The sequence below is a fragment of the Lepisosteus oculatus genome, chromosome 15 (genome assembly GCF_040954835.1).
Source record: "Lepisosteus oculatus isolate fLepOcu1 chromosome 15, fLepOcu1.hap2, whole genome shotgun sequence".
Taxonomy (NCBI): Eukaryota; Metazoa; Chordata; class Actinopteri; order Semionotiformes; family Lepisosteidae; genus Lepisosteus; species Lepisosteus oculatus.
This window is the reverse complement of record NC_090710.1, coordinates 31,104,351-31,124,535: the sequence shown is the minus strand read 5'-3', so window position 1 is coordinate 31,124,535 and position 20,185 is coordinate 31,104,351. Positions and strand designations below refer to the sequence as shown.

Below are 20,185 nucleotides of genomic sequence, written 5' to 3'. Positions count from 1 at the left end.
GTCTTTTGCATCTTTTATTTCAAATACAACATCATTTAAATATACCTTATCTTTTATCATACAAATATACAGTAGGTGATAAATGCAGCATTTCTGTGATAACACTAGACAAGAAATGAAAGGCTAACAGTGGATGATTCACACACGAACAAATACTGAGAAAAGAGTCAACTGAAGGTAGAAAAAGTCTTACAGGAAACATTTAAAAGGCCTCAATTGTACATTGATTTTTTTTTTTTTATGAGTCACTGAAGCTAACAAAATCATACAGTAACACCATTCACATTAAGTCAGTTACAACATACAAATTAATACTAGTTCAATCCACCACCCAGCCCCCTTTAAAAAGTATAGTAAATTGAGACTGAAGCCTGGATCGCTTCACAGGAATTGAATTAGACCCTTTAATGTCTCAAAACATTTTGCAAAGTTAAAATACTAAACAACACACACATTGCGTGACGTATTCCAGATTAGACAGTAACATTCTTTACTTTGGCCAGACACAGTGCATGTTCAATCTGTAATCTCAAGTCACTTTTACAAAGATCTACAATGCTACCACTTGCTGAGCGGTACATAAGGTACAGTGCATTTCACAAGGTCAGATCCCGGTATTTTAAGGCAGCTCCTCTCTTTCACCTCGGAGTGAAAACATACAGGCGAACGAATGTGCAATTCATCCTCAAGAAACTCCTTTTCAATCCCGAGTTCATCCTTCTCCACCTTTTATTTCACTAGTGCGTTTCAGCAGCGTCCGTAAGTTAAACAACAGTTTCATTTAGATCCAACTTCTTGAAAACCAAACTTCACAAACCTAAGCTTGTTATACCCTGCACACTTAAAACGGAAGTACAATTTCAACATGGGGGCATCTGAGCTCAAGGTTTCTGGAGTTTGTTTCCCTCCCATGTTTTTTGGAAAAGCTTCAACTGGAGCACGAACAGACCAACCACGGCCCTGTGAATGGCAACGACAGTCATGAAATATCATTATCAAGGTGCAATTCCTCCTTCATGTACCTGAAATACATGTCACAGCCCTTTGTTTAAAGGAAACGAATAAGCAGGATGAAATTTACCGAACTATAACCTCTTTGGCAAGCTGATGAAGAGGTGTCTTTATGAACAACATTTTCCCCTTCTTTAACGAAAAATCGTACATCAACTTACTTTTTTTCCAAAAAGCTTTATATCCTGTGTAATTAAAACATTTTGCAGACCTATAAAACAGGATACAATATTTTCAGTTGTAATTCATACTGTTTAGTTCCGAACGGGCCAGATTAATCCATTTTCCCGTTAGCCCAGCAGTCCCCAGTCCTGGCGACTCACACACCTGGGGGGGCGTGTTCCAGCGGAGCCCTCAGTTACACCCTCACTGACTTGATAACATCAAGATAAATGTGAACCTTTTGTTCCCAGCTCTTGAACTCCTTAGAGCTTTCGCCATTGTATCTTCTAAGTGAAATAAAATCCCAGTCATGCGACTAGAGACAACGCAAATATTTCAATGCAGCAACTTCTTAGATCAAGTAAGGCTTCGGTTTCCTAATGAAGGCGGGCTGGCATGAAAACCGGCAGGTGTGTGGGTCACCAGGCGCAGTTACCAGTGTATAAATAAAATGAAGCTCATTCTTAAACTACATCTCCCTCTTCTAGCAACCCTTTGAAGGTGAAAAGGTCATGATCTCAAAGTCTGCATAACAGCACAGTCAAGAGACAAATCAAACAGCTTTTGTAAACCACTGATCATGTATCCATCTGTAGTACCTAATTTGTTAGAAGGTGCACAATAGGATGAAGGATGTTTGATGTACTCCCATCCCCGAATTTATGAATGCAGCACTCTCCTCAGAAACGTTTCACAAATTAAATTTTGTAAGCCGAAAATAAAACTCCCACAGCACACAATGCATGGAAAACCTTCAGATTTGCTTGGAAGGTCAAGAAAATCATACTATTATTTTTATTCTAACAGAGCACCAAGAAAGTCAAAGTGAGAAAGCTATTGCTTCATTATAATGGTTAACTAACCCAGTACAGTAGTTATCAAGGTAAATGCAAATATTCTAGGAACAGTGACCACCCACATGACCACGAGGATAGCATCTTCCATTCGGATATGAAAGCCAGGATTTTGTTGCAGCAAAAATGTCTTCATAACTGCGAAGAACAGGTATGAAAATAAATGCTTCAATACAGCAGCTGGGTGTTCGTAAATCAGAGAGTGAGTATAGGTGCAAACGACAAGCAAAGGACACCCGCATTTCAGCATTCAACATGATGAATACATTTGATAAATTTGCAATGCAGACAAACGAATAAACCACACCTGGCAATTCCTAGTTAAGTCACCCAGAGGCATTTTTTGTGCTTCGGCCAGCCAGAATACAATTCCAAGAACCCCCCCGCCCCAGCCCAGACAATGCAGCAATCGCTTCTTGTGAAACAAATTCCAGCAGAATGGCTCATATATGTCAGGGTAAACAGGCACAGTCTGAAATACGAATGTTAAAATAAAGATACTGAGTAACAGTAGCTCGCATCCCAAGCTCAGGGCCACGATGAGAGCCTTTTGTGCTACAGACTTCTGCGAACTTCCACTCCAGTGCAGCAGGAAAGGCCGTGGGGTTTCAGGGAAAATCAGAGCGTTTCCGTGATGGTTTTCAGAATTTCTTAATGCTCATTTGGCACAAAAAAAAAAAAACAGATGTTACTGGAGGGGGCATCCCCAGCACTGATTATCACATACGAGCCTTACTTGTCTGTACTTCAGGGGGCGAGCGCTCACTTGGGATTTTCAAAATGAAAGAAACTTCCACGCCGAGAAAACGGAAAAGCCCTGAGGACCCACGGCCGTCATCGAGCTCTTTTGCGGGTGACGAATATGAGCACGCGTCGGATCGCATTCAGGCGGTCCTTGAGCGACGTCATGGCCAGGATTGTGAGCTGAGCTCGGTTCTCCAGGGGAAGGACGGCCAGGAGCCACCAGCACCAGGCGGGTCCGCTGGGACTGGCCTAGGGAGAAAGCAAGACAGAGCCGACACCCTTACTCCCAGCCACAACAGGCGGCAGCCTTATGGGACTCGGAACTGGAAGGTTGCGGGTTCAAATTCCATCTTATTCCCATGAGCTGGATTCTTCACTTTCAGTAACTGGTCCAGTTATATAACTGGGTGCAAATGAAAATCCTTTAATTGATTATAATAAAAGCACTATATTCCATATTATGACCAAAAGCAGCAGTACCATACGTATTATTGTTAATGTTAATTATTACGTGTAACACTTCAAGACTTTTTAGCACTAATCTGGATTAACACAGCATGTTATGAAATGTGAGAAGGATCTAGACCTTATGCACTAAATCATGGAATGCATGGATATAGGGACACTTAATGGCTCTTTAGTAATGATTTAGTAAAGATACCGATTCCTATTGAACTGGAAAACCTACAAGGATCATGCCCACATCAATGTGATTTTTTTTTTCCCAATTTAACCTACGGATATACTAGTAAATGCAAATATGTTGATCAGCAATGGACTGGAGAGTTTTACTACTCTTGCTTCACATTAGGTACATTTCAATAATCCCAGCTCAAGTGAAACTCTTACAACCAATATTCTGACAGATCGGATGATGAACTAAAAATTTCCTTTTACCTGAGGATCCGATTCTTTTCCAGGCATGGATCCAAAGTGGCTGAGAATCTGATTCTTCATGTTGTCTCGGAGAGATGTAAACCAGGCCACGGCCTGATCGTACACAGAGTCATGGATACGCACCAGCTCGACATATTCCTCTCCCTCCGCCTGGGGGCAAAAGAGCAAAGTCAGTCAGCACCATGCAATATCCTTCACTGCCATTCATAAGCTTTAAAAGCACTTTACAGTAAAGAAAAAACAACGATGGGAGATAACAGTAACAGCACAATAAAAAACAGTTTTGAGTGTGGCAGAAGAAGCAAAGGGGCAGACAGACATTCATTAAACAAAAGGTAAGCTTGTTCAGTGTGGATTTAGACACACCAGCGAGCAGGACATTACAGTCATGAACTCTAGAGAAGACAAGGGAGTTGAGCAGCTCTTAAACTAGTCAGAGACAACAGAGAACACAGACTGGCAAAGCTTCTGAGATGGAAGAATGAGGTATTTACAATATTTTGCAAATATGAGGTTGGAACAGGCTTATAATTTGTATCAACAAAAGCACAGGAGGTACCTTCTTGTCCTCTAGGTATTCTATTTTAGCAGTATTATAGCCATCTCTCTGCCCGTGGCTTAAAACTTTAAAACGGGACACACCAATGGTGTCCACTACTGATCGGCCATCCGGAAAGAACTTGACGTCTCTGACCTCCAGCATACAGCCGTAGTCCGCAAACCTAAAAAAAAAAAGAAGACAAAATCAATGTGTTTCAGACCTTTCACAAAGCGGCTCCATTAAACATTTATACACGATATGGACACACAAATAAATAGCACAACTAAACACCTTTGACAGCAATACTTTCAATTCCACAAAAAAAAGAGAAAATGAATTTGACACTTCGTTCCAGTTCTCGTATGAAAGGAACGGGCACAGCGCAGCTCCCCTCTTCATTAGACGTTCTTGTCCTGAAGGTTACTACAGATAAACTCTGCTCAAGGCCCGACGAGGCCGGACGCCGGGAAACTCACCCTTTAAGCTCGTCGGCGATGCACATCCCGAACTGCCTGGTGCCCGTCTCCATGGACCTGCGGATCATGAGCCGATACCGCGGCTCGAAGACGTGCAGCGGGCAGGGGATCGTGGGAAATGCCATGGTACACACGAAGATGGGCACTTCCTTATTCAAGCTGCAAGGAAAGCCCATGTTACAGCCTCCCTCGAGGGCAGCAGGCACACAAGATTGACTGACTTCCCCAGACTACGTGCACGTGAACTTCCCTTGCACCGCCACAAGCAGCCTTGGGTCTGGCTGGCTTTTAAAAATATTTTGTATATATTCTAACCATTTCTTCCAGATCGCGGCGGAGCCAGAGCCTATCCCAGCAGGTAACGGACACAAGACAGGATACGTCCTGGACAGGATGCCAGCCCTTTACAGGGGGACACACCGACGCAAATGCACACGCACACACTCTCACGGCAGGGCCAGACCTCCCAGAAGCCAGTTAACCCAGCCCACAGTCCAGAGGCAAGCTGGTGAAACCCATGTGAGCACAGGGAGAACAGACAAACTCCACACACACAGCACCCTAGACCCCAGCTCTGCGAGGTAACAATGCTGGCCACTGCGTCATTCCATTACAACTGCAATATTCTTAAATCAGAAAATACTACACTATCGAAAACTTGAGGACAAAAGACAAATAAACCTAAGAACCTCTGCCTGAAATAGAGACGCAGTTTTTTTTTTGTGCCAATTTTTTCCTTCCTCAGCTAACCTGAAAACCTCCTCGCGGAGGAACTCCGCCGAGACTTGGGGGGGAAAAAAAAGCAGATGCACATACAGTACAGTCTGCGGTAGATGTGTAACATACATCAAGACACAACCCCTTTCACAGGCAGCGTGGCCACGGTGGACCGACAGGAACGACATACGAGAAGGCCTAGGAAAACCCACAGCCGTGTAAAATTAAAGCAAAGGACGTGCCGCTGATCAAGCCCCCCGGGGACCCCCGCAGGCGAGAAGGGCTCGGCTTACTTGGACAGCTCCCTCAGCTCCTCCTCGTGGACCTTCTTCCGCTCGGCCAGCTCCTCCGACAGGAAGCGGACCAGGACCTCTTCCATCAGGCAGGTCTTGTTGTACGCTCTGGCGGCCAGATACTGCGGCGAGAAGGAGATCCGAACCGTCAGGGGCGAAACTTCCCCCCCGAAATAAAAGATGAACGATGAGCACAAGTCAGAACCGCCAAGTCTTAGACCTCCTTTGACAGGTCTGAGTGCCTCAGACCCCAGACACAGGGCTCAGGAGCCGATGGGCGTGAGCAGCCGGAGGTCTTCAGCCCACTCCTCCAGTGTTACTGGAGAGACATCTTAATGAGCAAGAAGGTAACAGACGCGCGTCTTGAGGGTACAGAAACTCCCAAGGCGATTCCAAACGTTTCCACCCAGAAAAAGGTGTCCGAGAGGACTGACAGGAACAGACAAGGACCTTCGAGTCCCGACAGTAACGTCAAGCTTCCAAAACTCCGAACAACTCGGCGGTCTGAAAAGCTAAACGTTGTTCAAGAGGTTCACAAAAGGAACAGGGAACAGAATTGCTACCAACGAGCTGAAAACATGATCATTCGTTAACTGAACGGACTGGACTCCCAACGCGTTGCACAGATCACTCGCCAACATGCAAGAAAACAGAAACGGGGACAGCGCACCAAAACCGTACAGAAAAATACAGATCCATCTTGGTAAAAAAAAAAAAATTAAATGCCCTCAGAGTTACAAGACGTAAACTTAGAGGACACAAGCTTCACTCATACGGTGTCCCAGGAATGTCTGGCCGAGTTCCGAGACTCTTGCTCAGCTCGGACGCTCGCCCCTCTGGCTTGGCGAGGGTTGTTTATACAGTCCTGGGACAAACTGCTTCAGAAGTACGAAGGGGTTCTTGGTGGGGACTGGCTGCTGCTTCAGAACGAATGGGCTTGTCAAGGGTGTACGAGAGCAGAAGAAACTCTGGAGCCTGGAGCGCTCTGCTGGGGGAAACTCCCCGACTGCCAGGCTCACAGGCCAGTCGACATGGGGCGTACTCGTCTCCCCCCCTCTGTTAGTGTTTTTTTTTGCAGAATGGTTTTAAAGAAGGCTGCCCAGCATGGCTGTAATTTCCCTTCTTACAAGAAATAACTTCATCCCAAGGTTGAACATCTCTGAGTGAGCAAGGAAAGACCTACACTCTAACACAGAGTTGATAAAAAAATACCTAAATGTGACATTTTACAACTGGAAGTTATTTTTTATTTTTTTTTATACTACCTCATAACAGTTACTTTGCTTTCTTATTTATTCCACACACACAGAAGAAAAGACTGGTTGGTAAAGTCATGTCTCTGCTCATCAATACTTAAGTCCTTTAAAATTGTAACATTTATTAAACATTAAATCTTTATCATCTATGTAACATTCACTGGGTTGCTTTGGGAAATTAGAAAACAATGGTTATTTATTATCTATTGGCTTTTTTTAGGAAGAAATGACATGTATATGAAAGAAGCTATTCAGGAACTGGACAAATTTAAGTTTAGAAAACTGTTTTCTTGAGAATTAAGAGTAACCTTATTACTTTATTAAAGCGCGGTCAGTCCTTTTAGTTATTTCTATTTTCTTTAAAATGTCACTTTTTGCATAGTTGTATAATATTATACATTTCAACTACATGAGCTTTTGTTGGTCAGTTTTAATAATCATAAAACACAACCTTATTGTCTAAAATGCAGCCTTTTCCCCTACGTAAAGGTTTTGAAATTAACCAGCAAACACAAGAATACATCATTTTTTTTCATCTTCACCACATCCACGTTCCAAGAGCTACTTGTGGACTGCGATTACTTCCGACGAGCTCGGCGAAAGCGAATGGAAAAGAGGAAGATGTGGTTCTGACACCACACTTGCAGGAGCTCTAGAAGGGTAGGCTGTGCTCACTGAGGTACCCTGAGTGACATGGCTGAAATAATGGGCGTTAAGACAGGCGCTGTACCTCCGAAAGATTCTCTTTGCACAGAGGGCAGTTGGGATTGTGGTCAAGGCAGCGCTCCATACATCTGAGGCAGAAGGTGTGCCCGCAGGGAGTGGTGACTGGCTCATAAAACAGCCTGCAAGTAAAAAAAGACACAGGATAAAAGCCATGCAACTCAGGCGTACACAGAGATGGGGAAGAATGAACCACAAGGATACGTGAAATAGTTTTGTACATCTGTAAATCTCTGTACGGCTACTGGATCTACTTCAAAAGATTTAATTTCAATGTATAAATTCACATAGTGTTTGCAAGTGTGAGTAGCATGCTGGCTGTTTAGTGGCAAATAGAAAATTATCTAGCAAAACAATTTTCCAAAAACATTGGTTGTCATCAGAATACATTTTATAAAGTCCTTCTTATAAAACTTTCTTTTTTTAAATCAAGGACAGCACTTGATTATTTATAAAGTAATGTACAATTACAAAGTGCTTCAACCTTCAGGTGTAAAAATAATCAGTCTAAACAAGCAATTGTTTGAGACGGGACTTAAAAATAGGCCGAACTCAACAGGAGGAAAAAAACATGCTAGATGTGCTCAACCTAATCTCGTTTGGGGGCCTTACAAGTAGTCAGTGATTGAAAACTAAAAGATACAAGATTCCCTCTGCTGCCTTCAAAGTTAAAGGTCAAAATCTCAAAGTCAATGCAAAATGGAATAAAATGAGGTCCAAGCACTCCAGCCCGTGTCTGGATCTCAGGTTTAGATCCCACCCTGGTGAACCCATCACAGATCTGGCTGCCATCTTTCAAGAATGCATCCATACAGCAGAGCCAAGCACGTTTGCGTCAAGGAAATGAACATCTATGCATCGTTTACTACAGAGGACGACATCTGGATTGCGTGCTTCTGAAAATCTGATGAGCAGTTTGGCTGTAGCAACGAGCTATTAGTAAAGTAAAAAAAGGCTTGGGTTATAGATCTTTAAGAGGCCAAAGTAATCAATATTTAATCATTTATTAAGCCCGGAAATGCACAGTTACCCCAGAGAGCCTCCACTTATGCTCAGTACAGATGTGTACGAGATGGGTCATGTTTGTGTAGGGCCTGAAGCCCTGAAAATGGCAGTCAGTGTTATGACAGAATTGACCATGTCATCCAAGGCGAATGAGCCATTCAACTCATCTTGCTTATGTTATCTTTTAGTAGTTAATTAACCTGAGGATCTCACTCAGCTGTGTCCTGAAAGAAGCCAAGGTTGTTGGCTACAACACTATGGCTGGACAATGGCCACAACACTTTACAGTTTAGTCGTGTCCAGTCTGTTCTCAGTTCGCACCCAGGACACGAACGCACTTCTTAAATCCACTCGATTTTAAAACAACAAAAAAAACAACGAACTCAACCCCTGCTGCGACTGGGAGCACCTATCAGCTGCGAACAGGCACAGAAGTCCTAAAAATTCAGTCACCAGACGGGATGGTTGGGAATCAATGTGTATATATAAATCTAAGATGGTACTTCTCATGCATTTTAATTTACAGCACGAGTGTAAATTCTAATTAAATGCATGTAAGTCATCAGAATGTAGGGCACACCTGGAATATCAATTTATTGATGGAGATCCAAAACACACAACTGGGCTGTTCTGGGTGTATCTTTCCAAGGTCAGTCTTTCTAGCGCCGGTATAAAGGGGTTAGTACCTCATGCAGAGAGAGCATTCCATGTCTGAGCTGTCAACAAGCTGAGTAGGAACTTCCCTCCGTCCATTAGGAGCTGTGGGTTTCTGAGGTAAACAGTCCCCACCTACGCAAACCAACAATGGAACCAAAATGTATTAGTCTTTATATAACAAAGTCAAGTAACCAGCTGATGAAAGTGAATTATCTACAGCACATTCCATGCAAACCGATCTCTTAATTCACCATATAGCTCCTCTAAGAGTTGTGCACAAGTTATTTTATGTCAGCTTGTTATGTCTGAAGGGTGCCCCTTTCGTAACGATCCCGATCAGTGGAGAACTTTCTTCCTCTTTATTTTGTCGAGTTAATTAAAAAAAAAACTCAAAAGTTAACTCACAAGTTCCCCTCTCGGACGGTAAACACCCAGCCGGACAAAACTCAAAAACAACCGAGAACACAAATAAAGGAGTAAAAAGCTCAAAGCAAAGCAATCCCCCCAAGCCGCCGCACACAGATCTTCACCTTGTCTAAGCAGTTTGCTGGGAGGACCATAGCTGGCCAAGTCACTGGGGCTTTTTCTCTTGAGGACGGGACCAGGAAGACTTGAAAGCACAGGCGTCAGGGTCTTTCTGTCCTCACAGGGGAATTCAAGTTTCGACAAAGACTGAGGTAACTTCACAGGACCGACACCGGAGGGCGCTCCGCTCTCTCCAGGCGGATTCCTGGCTACTTTCAACACCGGGTCCTGCAAAAGAGAATTTTTCTTTTCACATCTCGGCCTCTCCGCGATCGATTCCCGAGCGGGGCGCGAGCAAGGGCTGGAGCAGGAGGCGTACCTGGGAGGAGCCCGGCCGCGGGCCGTCCCCTGCCGTGGGGGCGCCCGGGGAGCCGAGGACAGAGGGCTTGGGGCAGGCAGACAGCGGCGCAGGCAGGCTGCTGTTCTCGAAGACCGAGGAAAACAATTCGCTCAGGATCTGCGGATGTAGAGGAACGGGAATGACACTCCGAGGATTTCAAAACACACCCGTGATCATCTCCTTCAGCAGCCCACCACACTCTAAATTAGGGCATGATCACATTTTTGCAGACGTTTATGGAAAAAAAAGTTAACATACTACCAAGTCACTCGGCACCCTTGATCCCCCAGCGTTTCAGAGATGTCCCCGGTACTGCCTGCAAACCGTCACCAGAACAGGCGGCAGGAACGCAAACGTGACTTTACACAGAATATATGGATGGGCACCCTCTACCTTTTGCGCTTCTAGTTTGGCTGAACTCCAGTCGGGTCTCAGTGCGACACAGAAGAAATACTCCTGCAAGGCCTCCTCTGTCCTCCCAGCCTTGGCCAGAGCTGCTGCCTTCAGGAAGTGGGCCTGTTCAAGGGCACAGGGTACAGAGGTTACAATACTTCAAGTAACATCATCTTCCAGTCCACAACTGGAAGGGACCAGGATGCTCACACTTATCTGACTCGCTTCAAGCCTGAAGGATGACGCTGCGACAGATGTGAAGGCTTAGGTAAAGGAAAATGACCAGACTATAACTCAGAGTGGAGAGACTCAAAAGAGTTGGTTTTGAGATCTAAAGGAGCTTTTTCATATCTTGAAACACAGGTGAAAAGATAAGGCTTCTCTAAAAAGCAGGCAGTTTCCGATGCATTTTGTTATGGGCAGGTGGCATCATGTAACTTAAAATGAAAAAGTAAAATCCCTTATGTGGCACAAATCTATATCCAAATTTAAGTCTGGTCATCAGTTGCTAAGCTACCACACCCTGGTGACCCCGAGGTGACCTTTGATAAATGTTAAGTTTTCTTGAGGTCCAAAACCACCAGCTTACTTCCTCTTAAACTAGTTTACGGACACAGCCAACAAGACATTGTCGGACGACTAATCTTAATTGAGCATGTGTGCGAAGAAAAGAAACTTGTTTACTTCTGTTAATGCATCTATGATTTCATTAAAGCAATCCAATATTACTTTAATGCACAGATAAATTTCCATTCCTTCAGATGAGAAACAAATACGAAAGAACTACACAAGGGGCAGGACAAAACAGAGAAATGGCTGTGGGATGCATTTACATAAGAAACACTATGAGAACAACTTGAATAAATTTAAAACAGGATGCGACAATGACATACCCCACATTTGAATTACTGTCCAACACCAGTCAGGAGAATGAACACCTATATCAATCAGATTAGCCACTCCATGCTCTTAGAGGCAGCCCTGTTTAAGTGCACTTCAAGCGATAAATTCAAGTGCTTTTCAAAATCATAAACCTGCCTGAATTAACAGTTTCCAATACCACAGTGCTACAGTCTACTACTATAGTTTTTTTTCCAAGCACATGGTTTATTTTTTAAACACAATGAAGATGGAAGATTTTTTTTAAGTTTTCCTCAGAAGGCTTTTTGTACATCAATGCTGTAAAATAAAAAGCTATAATTTAACATGTATGCAAATACATGGTGCATAAACACTGTCAAACACTTTCTGTATTACAGAGCAGCGTGCATACACTGAAAAGAAGATGCATACAGTAGCCGTGGTCTCACACGGAGAGCTCAGTCCTGTCTGAGCAGATAATCTATTAAACTGCAAGACCGAAAAAATGACAGACGCACTGCATATCTGGCAATTACAGCCTCTTTACACATTAAGAGAGCCATCTGGAGTGACTACATGTTCAGCGTTCATGTGCGAAGCCTCTCATATTGCAAGGCATATGTTATTTCATGGTAACTTTTTGGCATTTTTACACCACAGAATAAACGAACAGAAATGCCCTTATGCAGTGCCTTGTAGAAAAAACTAAAAAGCACCCTGAGCAGCAATAGTTTCAGCTATGCCTGACTTTGTGACTTCGCCAGGTACTTTTCAGCACACATATGGTCGTAACAGATGTCTCGGTGGTTTACCTTGGGCCAGAGTGGTCTCAGCCTGCATGTGCTGTCCCCATCTTGAATGGCCTGGTTATAGTTTTTCATTTCCATATGGAGTTCAGCTCGCTGCCCCAACAACATGTAGTCAAAAGGAGCTGTGAAATTCAAAGAGCACGCGTTAATGTAGTGACAGGGTGAGTAAGAGAATACACTTTCCAGACACCAAAAACAAGGTCAGTAAGCAGCAGGGGGAAAAAAAAGTCTTAAAGGATTCAGAAAGTAACTTGCCAATTAGGAAACATACTTTACCAGTAATAATGAATGCGAGGAATCAAAAGCTCATTCATGTGTATTTTGGATATTGATTTAAAGTTCTTGGAGTAATTTTTATTGATTGGTCACCGGGATGCAGCGGAGGAGATCAATGCTCATGCAGCAGACTCATGAGCGAGAGAGAGTTCACTGGCAAACCCAGTCAGGATTTTCCTAGACGAATGCCAAGCCCGGCGTTAATCAAGAAAAAAAAAAACTAGGAAGGTTATACATCATCATACATGGCTTATCAAGAAACCGACGCCTTCGTGCCCTCAGTATGTTGAGCTGACAGCTCGGTTAAGCATCTCCAGCAATGAAGCCTAGGTTTTCTTTAGCAACAACCTCCCTGACGGACTCCAGCAAGGGTCCCAGAGAGGTGCGTAGGAATACACAACTGCCTGCGGAGAACCGAACGCCTGCGAGGGAGGGTCAAGTCTGATGTTCAGGACAGAGGCGGTGGTTCCCTGCAGAAACCTGCTCTGGTTAACCAGACTGCACACCGCTGCGCTGGTCAGGGCCCTGGGACCACACTTCCACCGGTCCATCCCGACGGGCAGAACAGCGCACGCCCTGTGGCTCGTGCAGAGATGGCTCTCCAAGAGCCGGGAACGAGGTAGTTCAGCCTGGGAGGACCCAGCTCTGCAGACGTGAGCCCAGACGGAACAGCAGTGGGACGAGCAGAGATGGGACATGGCCGACAGACACACGCTTGTCCAGCCCCTAGGAGAGGAAAGGGGCTGAATCCCACAACACAACATACGTGTCCTGATGCATGCCATGTGTGCTCCACATGCACAGTATGCATCACTTCCAGCAACAGCTGCTTGTGATTTTCACAGGAGGCTCCCTGCTCGTCAACATCATTACTGTGCATGATGTTACTGTACCTGCCCAGGCTATTCAGCAACATTGAAAGGCGAGTACAAGAACACAGGCTGGCAATGTCTTTTTTTGTGATTTGCTTTGTGGATTTATTTCCGTTGTAAGGGCTGCGTTTCTTCTGATCCTCAGTATAGCTCTTGACAAAATACTTGGACAAAAAGTGAACAGATATACTTTATATGAAAGACAGTCCCTTCACACTAGCCATTTATTAGCACTACTAATTCTATGTGTATAAGGGAATTCATGAATAATTATGAATTCTATACTAAACATATCCTTAAGGCAGAAATTAACAAAACGGTTAAACATAACAATGCTGTCCTACCATATAAAGTACTTTTTTTTTTAGGTACTGCACTGGTGCTCGTCATAGACATGCAGAGAAGAAAGGCAATTATCAATGGCCAATTCTAGGCTGACCTCTCAACCCTCAGATCTCCCACACCCTTCCCCCAGCACGCTCATCCACGTTTCTCATTTTGACCTTGTGAACTAAGCCTTGGACCAGCCATTCTCCTTGATAAATACATGCCTCTGGTCTATGCTGACAAGTTACAGCACTTCTGTCACTGTGTAACGCCGTAGAGTAGAAGGTGCTTCAGCAAACATGCCTGGTTCATGATGGATATAAAGCCTAGACCCAATTGAAAGAAATGATGCTGAATATTAAATGCTGTTATTATCTGAAATTAGCAACCTGTAGGACGTATGCAGCAACATGCAAGGATGTTAGAAGGAAAATAATTGAACATTAGCATTTTTGGCCTTTAGACATCTGATTAATCAAGACCACAACTGTTCTCCTTTGCCTACCTTTCTGGAAGCAGGGCAGAGCCAACCACTTCTAACTGCAAAAGAGCTCGATCTGAACAGATAAGGTGCCGAAATGGCTGGACCTGTGATCACACCATAGCCTTCTCTATGGATTCTACAACACTCACTGTTTCACAAGTTAAATTTTGCTTTTTAATTTTGAACTTCAACCAAATTATTCGCAAACATCTTAAAACCTAATTTCATAACAGCATTACTAGCTCTGACCTACATCCGAAAGGGATTACACAAGCAGCAGACATGTGACTGCCTTCAAATAACATCTTCTCTGCCAGAGACCAGATGAAATCCGGATGATATTTTAACTTTTTTTTTTTTAATAAGTGGGAAAAGTTTTTGCAAAAAAAAATAAATAAGGCAACTTCCATCTTTCAAAAGGTTGCAATATCTCATGGTTATACTACAGTAACATTTCAACAGCAGATGAAGAAAACTACATATGACCCCAAGAGCCACACTTCATGTTTAGACAAGCCTGGTTGAGTCTTGTGTCGTACGGACCCTGCCAGTGGTTATTTTTAGCCAAACTTGAGTGGACTGGGGTTTAAAGTTGAGAAGGCTGTCTAAATTCCTTAAAATATTTATCCACTCCCACAAAGTCACCAAGCCCAGCTCTGTGGGTGACTTCAGTGGAAGGAAGTGGCAACACAGTGGACAGCTTTCCAATACAACTGGAGTGTTGCAGTGTTGCTGACTGACAGCTGCCAGGTCCCGGGCTCAGTTCTGAAGTGGGGTGACTTCCGTGTGGAGTTTGCATGCTCTCTGGGGGCACCACTCTGCTCCCGGAAGGACATGCTGGCTAGGTTACCTGGGGTCCCGTCTGGGGTGTAGGCGGCCAGGGCAGGTTTTTGGGAATCCATGACCTTTACCGGGATTAATCAGCTTTCTGATCATGGCTGGGCTGACACGCTGGTCTTTGCATGAACTGGCTAGAGCTCCCAATGACTGCAGAACTGTGAAGGAGTGGTTCCCCTCTCAGTGAACCATACTCGTCTTCGCCATATTCAGACTGAAGCATAGTCAGCAGATTCAAGACCCTGGCTTTCCAACCCTCTCTCCCCCTCACCCCCTTTAAGAAAGTCTTACTTCTGTACAAGTGCTGTGCCTTTCTGCACTGGGGCACTCCTGCACCGCGTGTAATATCTGTTCTGCACTCGGCTGTGTGTTTTTACTGGACAGATGGACCCATGTTTTTACTGGACAGATGGACCCATGTGCTGCTTGCCCCCATCAGCTGTCTGAAGCAGTCCGATGACGTCACACCAATAAAGGCCGTGAGGAAATCAAACTTACAAACTAATACACAGCCCACACCGCCGAAACCAATCCCGCAGTTCAGCTGAAGCCTGTACCCAGGCTTCTTCCCAGAAACGGCTGGATGACATTCTTGGATCAATTAACCACTAAAAGACAAAATGAGCTGGATGTTGTCTTGGACGAAACAGCTCAGTTCTGTCAAAACGCTGACTATCATGCTCCCTACTTTAACCCCGGCACAAACATGAGCCATCTCCTTTACCTGCTGTTCTGTTCGTGTACAGCTGAGCAGATCCCTCTGAGTGCTACAGCTGTACTGAGCAGAAGTGTAGGTTCTCTTCCTGTCCTTGGTAACCATTATGTTCATGTCAAGTTTTACAATGATCATAGCTTGTTTCTAAGAATGTACAGAAGGTATCAAGCTCCCTGAAGGGAAAGTTCCACAACTCCTCAGAAGCTCAGAGATGGAAACGTACAGCAGTATCAGTCCCTGATAGTTAACGAAGACTTACAGCCATCGCGTCAATACAATCTCACTGCAGTCATTTTTACAGAAGCTGCTGGACGGTTACAGGGGTCTACAGCACACTACGGGGAAGTGTTAACGATTATAATCACCAGCAGTCGGGATGTAGAGCTTCAGTTGTTTTTTTACAAAACAATATCCATGCAAGTTTATTTTAAATACATTTCAGAGGAAAATCTTCCAAGACTCCCAATTCCAATAAAGACGCCAGAGACATCTCGCAGCCAAAACACACGATGGAGACATTTCCAGACAACGTCATCCGTGCGATCCTATCATCTGCTGAAGTTTTCTGTCATTCTTACGTTTATTACACAAAACTGTAACTCGGTTTACAACGCGTGCCGTTCAACCTTCATGACGGCTGAAGTCGTAAATCTAAAACGGGTGCTGAACATCATGCACATGCAGGCCACAGTCTAATTCATTGGATGCGATCGGAGAAGACCGGATCGGGCAGCCTTCTGTAGTCCACCTACCACAAGCAGTCCTACTCATTCTTAAAAAGCCACAGCGCTCGCTGTCAGCAGCTCAGTTCTGTGCAACTGGTAAGCAACTGGTGCCGAGAGCGTCCTCATCAAGGCGCTCGACCGGCTCCACGATCTAACCGCATACCGCTCAATGCAAAGACGCAAATCGGAACTTTTTTTCCCTCCCCGGGGCAAGGGTTATAAAAAGGTTTCTATTTAGACGACGTCGTTTCATTTTGGGGGGAGGGGACACAGCGCCTTCCAGCGTCGACATGTATATCGTCGGAAGAAAGTAGGTCACAGGCATAATAACCCGTTTTCCGTGCATCCGGAACCAAGTGGTTACATACGCACATTTTATTCCTAACAAAGCGCGATAGAGAAACCACCTACCCAGCTCTGCTGCTCTGTCGTACTTCTCCAACGCGGTCTCCAGGTCCCTTGTCTGCCACAGGCTGTCTCCTTCCAGCCACAGCCTCCGGGCTCTGCTCTCGGCGGCGAACCACTTGTCCAGCAAGCCGCCGAGGATGACGTTCACCTTGAAGCCGAGGGGGAAGAGCTGCCCGTGCCTCTTATCCAGCTTGTACGCACAGACCAGGCACTCGGTGACCGCGCCGTCCTCCAGGCACGGCTTGCAGAAAGTGTGTCCGCACTGCAGCGTGGTGGGCTCGGACAGCAAGCGCTTGCAAAGCCGACAGGAGAACAAGTCCGGCGGCCCCTCTTCCTCGGCCGGGTCGCCGCCGCCGCCCTGCGGGCTCCCGTCCCCGCCCGGTTTCGCCCCGGGTCGGTCAGCCGCCTCGCTCTTCTTCCGCTCCAAGCCGGACAGCTCCTTGTCCCGGAGGGTCTGGGCGATGCTCTCCACCAGGAGCCGCAGCTCCTCCGCTCGCAGCCGGCCGAGGCGAGCCGCCGTGCAGTACGAGTCCAGGGCTTCGGAGATGCGCCCGGCCCGGCCCAGGGCATCTCCCTTCCGCAGGCACAAGCCCCGGTCGGGCTGCGGGAGACCGGCCAGCTGCGAGGCGTAGATTTCGGCCGCCAGGTTGAAATCTCCGGCTCGCCAGGCTTCCTCGGCGACCTCCAGCATCTCCGGGCACAAGCCGGCGGCGGCAGGGTTGGACAGATCATGGATGAGTTGTTCCGAGCAGTGGCGGCTACTCGTCTCCATGTCCTTTGTTGCACACGCACAAGACTAGTCTGAAACAGACATGAAACTACAAGCTCGGCAGTAGTACTACAGCAGCCTAGGTACCGTAGCATAAAAGTGATACAACAGTTGCATGTTCCAAGTCCAATTCATTTTTTTATTATTGTTGTTGTTGTTGTTGTTGTTGTTGTTGTTGTTGGTCTCTTCACAAGACAATACCCACCGGGGAACTCAAGTAGGCCTAGTCCCAGAGTACTCTTACGTCTGCTCTTCGTGACCCTTATATAACAAGGCGCCTTCCCCTTCCTTCAAGTCCGTGCATCCGCGGATGAGCCTTGAAAAGCCATCGTGCGGTCGTGCGGCCCGGCGACAGCGACATTAAAACGCGCCCGTCCTGGGCGCCCGGCGGGGACGGCAGCGTCTGACCCAGCCAATCTGCGGAGATCCCGGACGGCCGCCTCACCATCCTCACACCGGGCTCAGGGGCCGGGGGGCTTCGGCGGCTGCTGCGCAGCTTTCCATCTCTTCCAAAGTACGGGAAAATACCACACACACAAAAAATAGAGGAAGACGGCGAGAACAGAACCGTTTTAGCTCTCTCTTTTTTCGTTTCCTTCCTCCTCCTCCCCCCAACTTGCAGTGTCTCCGGTCCCCGGGAAGTTCCTCTATGTAACAAAACTCTTTCAGCACGGTTGACTTCTCAAGGCGAGATGTCTCCCCCCTCACCCGGAACAAAAGAAAATCCCCCTTCTTACGGCTCCCGATGCCACGCTGAGGCCAGAGAGACGAGGTCAACTCCACGCCACCTGTTCTATCAGACCAGGAGCCCCGAAGCCTGTTCGCCAGTAACCCAGTTCACCACCGTGCCCCGGAGCCTCTGGAAAAACGGTGACCGCCCGTCTGTTCAGCTCTCCGGATGACAGCCTTGGCCTGCAAGCTGTAATGTCGACTGCTGTTTCTGAAGTACGCGTCTTCTGTTTTTTTGTTTGTTTGTTTCCTCGTGTTTGCTGCGCTGTGCGAGTTCCCCCTCGCTGGTCTCGGAGATCCTGCAGAACCGCAGCAGGCGCCCGGACTGTGCAAGAACACAGAGGACATGTGACTGCCTAGAAACGGGCTCATTGGCCCCTCTTCTGGCACGCTTATATAACCGGGAGGGTTGTGTAACCGTGTCAGCCAGCCCGCAACACTGTTGTCCCTGTTACAAGTTGTAAAAAATTGTATCTTCATTTTGGGACGAACTAAAAAAAAACCCCAAGTCGCTCCTAAAGCCGGGAATATAAAACAACAACAACAAAAGAGGAGAACTGCCCTTGTTTAGGTCTAGGAAGCGGGCAATGAGGAAAGAAAAGGCTAATGACGCTTCCTTTATCACAGCGACAAAAATGCAGTTTGGAGAATTTCGGGTATCTGAGCAGGTTGCCGAGATATCGGGAAAGCGAACGTTCTCGGTAATAATTAAAATTGTTTTTCGTCTTTTGGAATACGTCTTTGCTGGGTTATTTCTAAGCTGAAACGTTACGATTTTCTTCAGAAAAAGAAATTAAGCGTCAAGCAACTCGTCCCCCCCCAATTTATTCAAACCCGAAACTGAACTGTGCACTGCAGGAAATCAACGACATAACCCGGGACTGTACAGGGACTAGAGACTCGTTAATTAAAATCAAGCGAAAACTTCATATTATATATAATTTGTCGTTGTATTTTTCATTAGGTGATCATGCCTTTATTGCAACCCGTCGACGGTGTTACCCAAGATTAAATTCTTAAGCAGTGTCGTAACGATGACAATAGCAATACTGGGATTTCGCCTCTTGTGAGTCACTGCTTTTACGCAACTATTCTGTATCGACTGTGTGTGTGGGGTGGTGAGCAATAGGTAACGTAGGTAACAAAGACCTTTAGGACACCTCCCTGCAGTGGCTGAGTTTTGTAAAAAAAAATAATTCTAAAACGTCGGAAGAAAATATTCCATGGTTAGAGTGAGTGGTTTCTTTGATCGTGTCTTCCGAGACGCGTTTTGTTTTGTGATTTTGCACCGTTAAAATTCACTGATTGTAATTCGCATGGGATAATCGGTCAGCTCAATTGGAAATAGCGGGATATTAATTTTCAGACGGTTTCTGTCTCGCTGGGCAGTTATGTAAGATGATTTTCGTCCATGACTAATAGGAATTTAGAGACAGATTTAAAAAAAAATACTGTAGGAAAGGAGTATATCAAACCCCCCACACACACCTGAACCTCACAGCTCCAACAGATTTATACTAGTTTTTTATTATTATTACGAATAATACTGTAACTGTTACTGTACTGTAACTGTAATCGGTTTTTCATCCCAAAGCACTTTAAGAGGGGACTCATTTCAGCCCCCTTGGCTGATGTGTGGCATAATTTTCATCTGCTGCACATAAAGCACATTCGGCAGAGAAGGGATGGATTACTTAATCATACTTCAGCAGCGGAATTAAGAGGGGAATTTATTTAGGAAGGTCGACACAGTGGCACAGTGCTCAGCACTGCTGCCCG

The 20,185-nt window shown here is 45.6% G+C and overlaps 1 protein-coding gene across 2 annotated transcripts; it reads right to left on the bottom strand.

The window, feature by feature from the left end:
* Position 1: 1 nt before the first annotated feature.
* On the bottom strand, positions 2-19,313 carry lonrf2 (LON peptidase N-terminal domain and ring finger 2). Of its 2 annotated transcripts, none has more exons than XM_069178753.1 (12): positions 16,912-19,313; positions 12,268-12,386; positions 10,595-10,717; positions 10,181-10,318; positions 9,867-10,089; positions 9,366-9,468; positions 7,682-7,796; positions 5,696-5,817; positions 4,686-4,844; positions 4,363-4,390; positions 3,669-3,818; positions 2-3,020 (listed from the first exon to the last, which is right to left on the bottom strand). In XM_069178753.1, the coding sequence occupies exons 1-12, from the start codon at positions 17,678-17,680 to the stop codon at positions 2,862-2,864; spliced, it is 2,208 nt and encodes a 735-aa protein (XP_069034854.1). In that variant the 5' UTR covers positions 17,681-19,313; the 3' UTR covers positions 2-2,861. The 2 variants fall into 2 exon arrangements, with proteins under 2 accessions (XP_069034854.1, XP_015219610.2); XM_015364124.2 differs by having other exon boundaries at positions 4,228-4,390; positions 16,912-19,311.
* Positions 19,314-20,185: the final 872 nt, after the last annotated feature.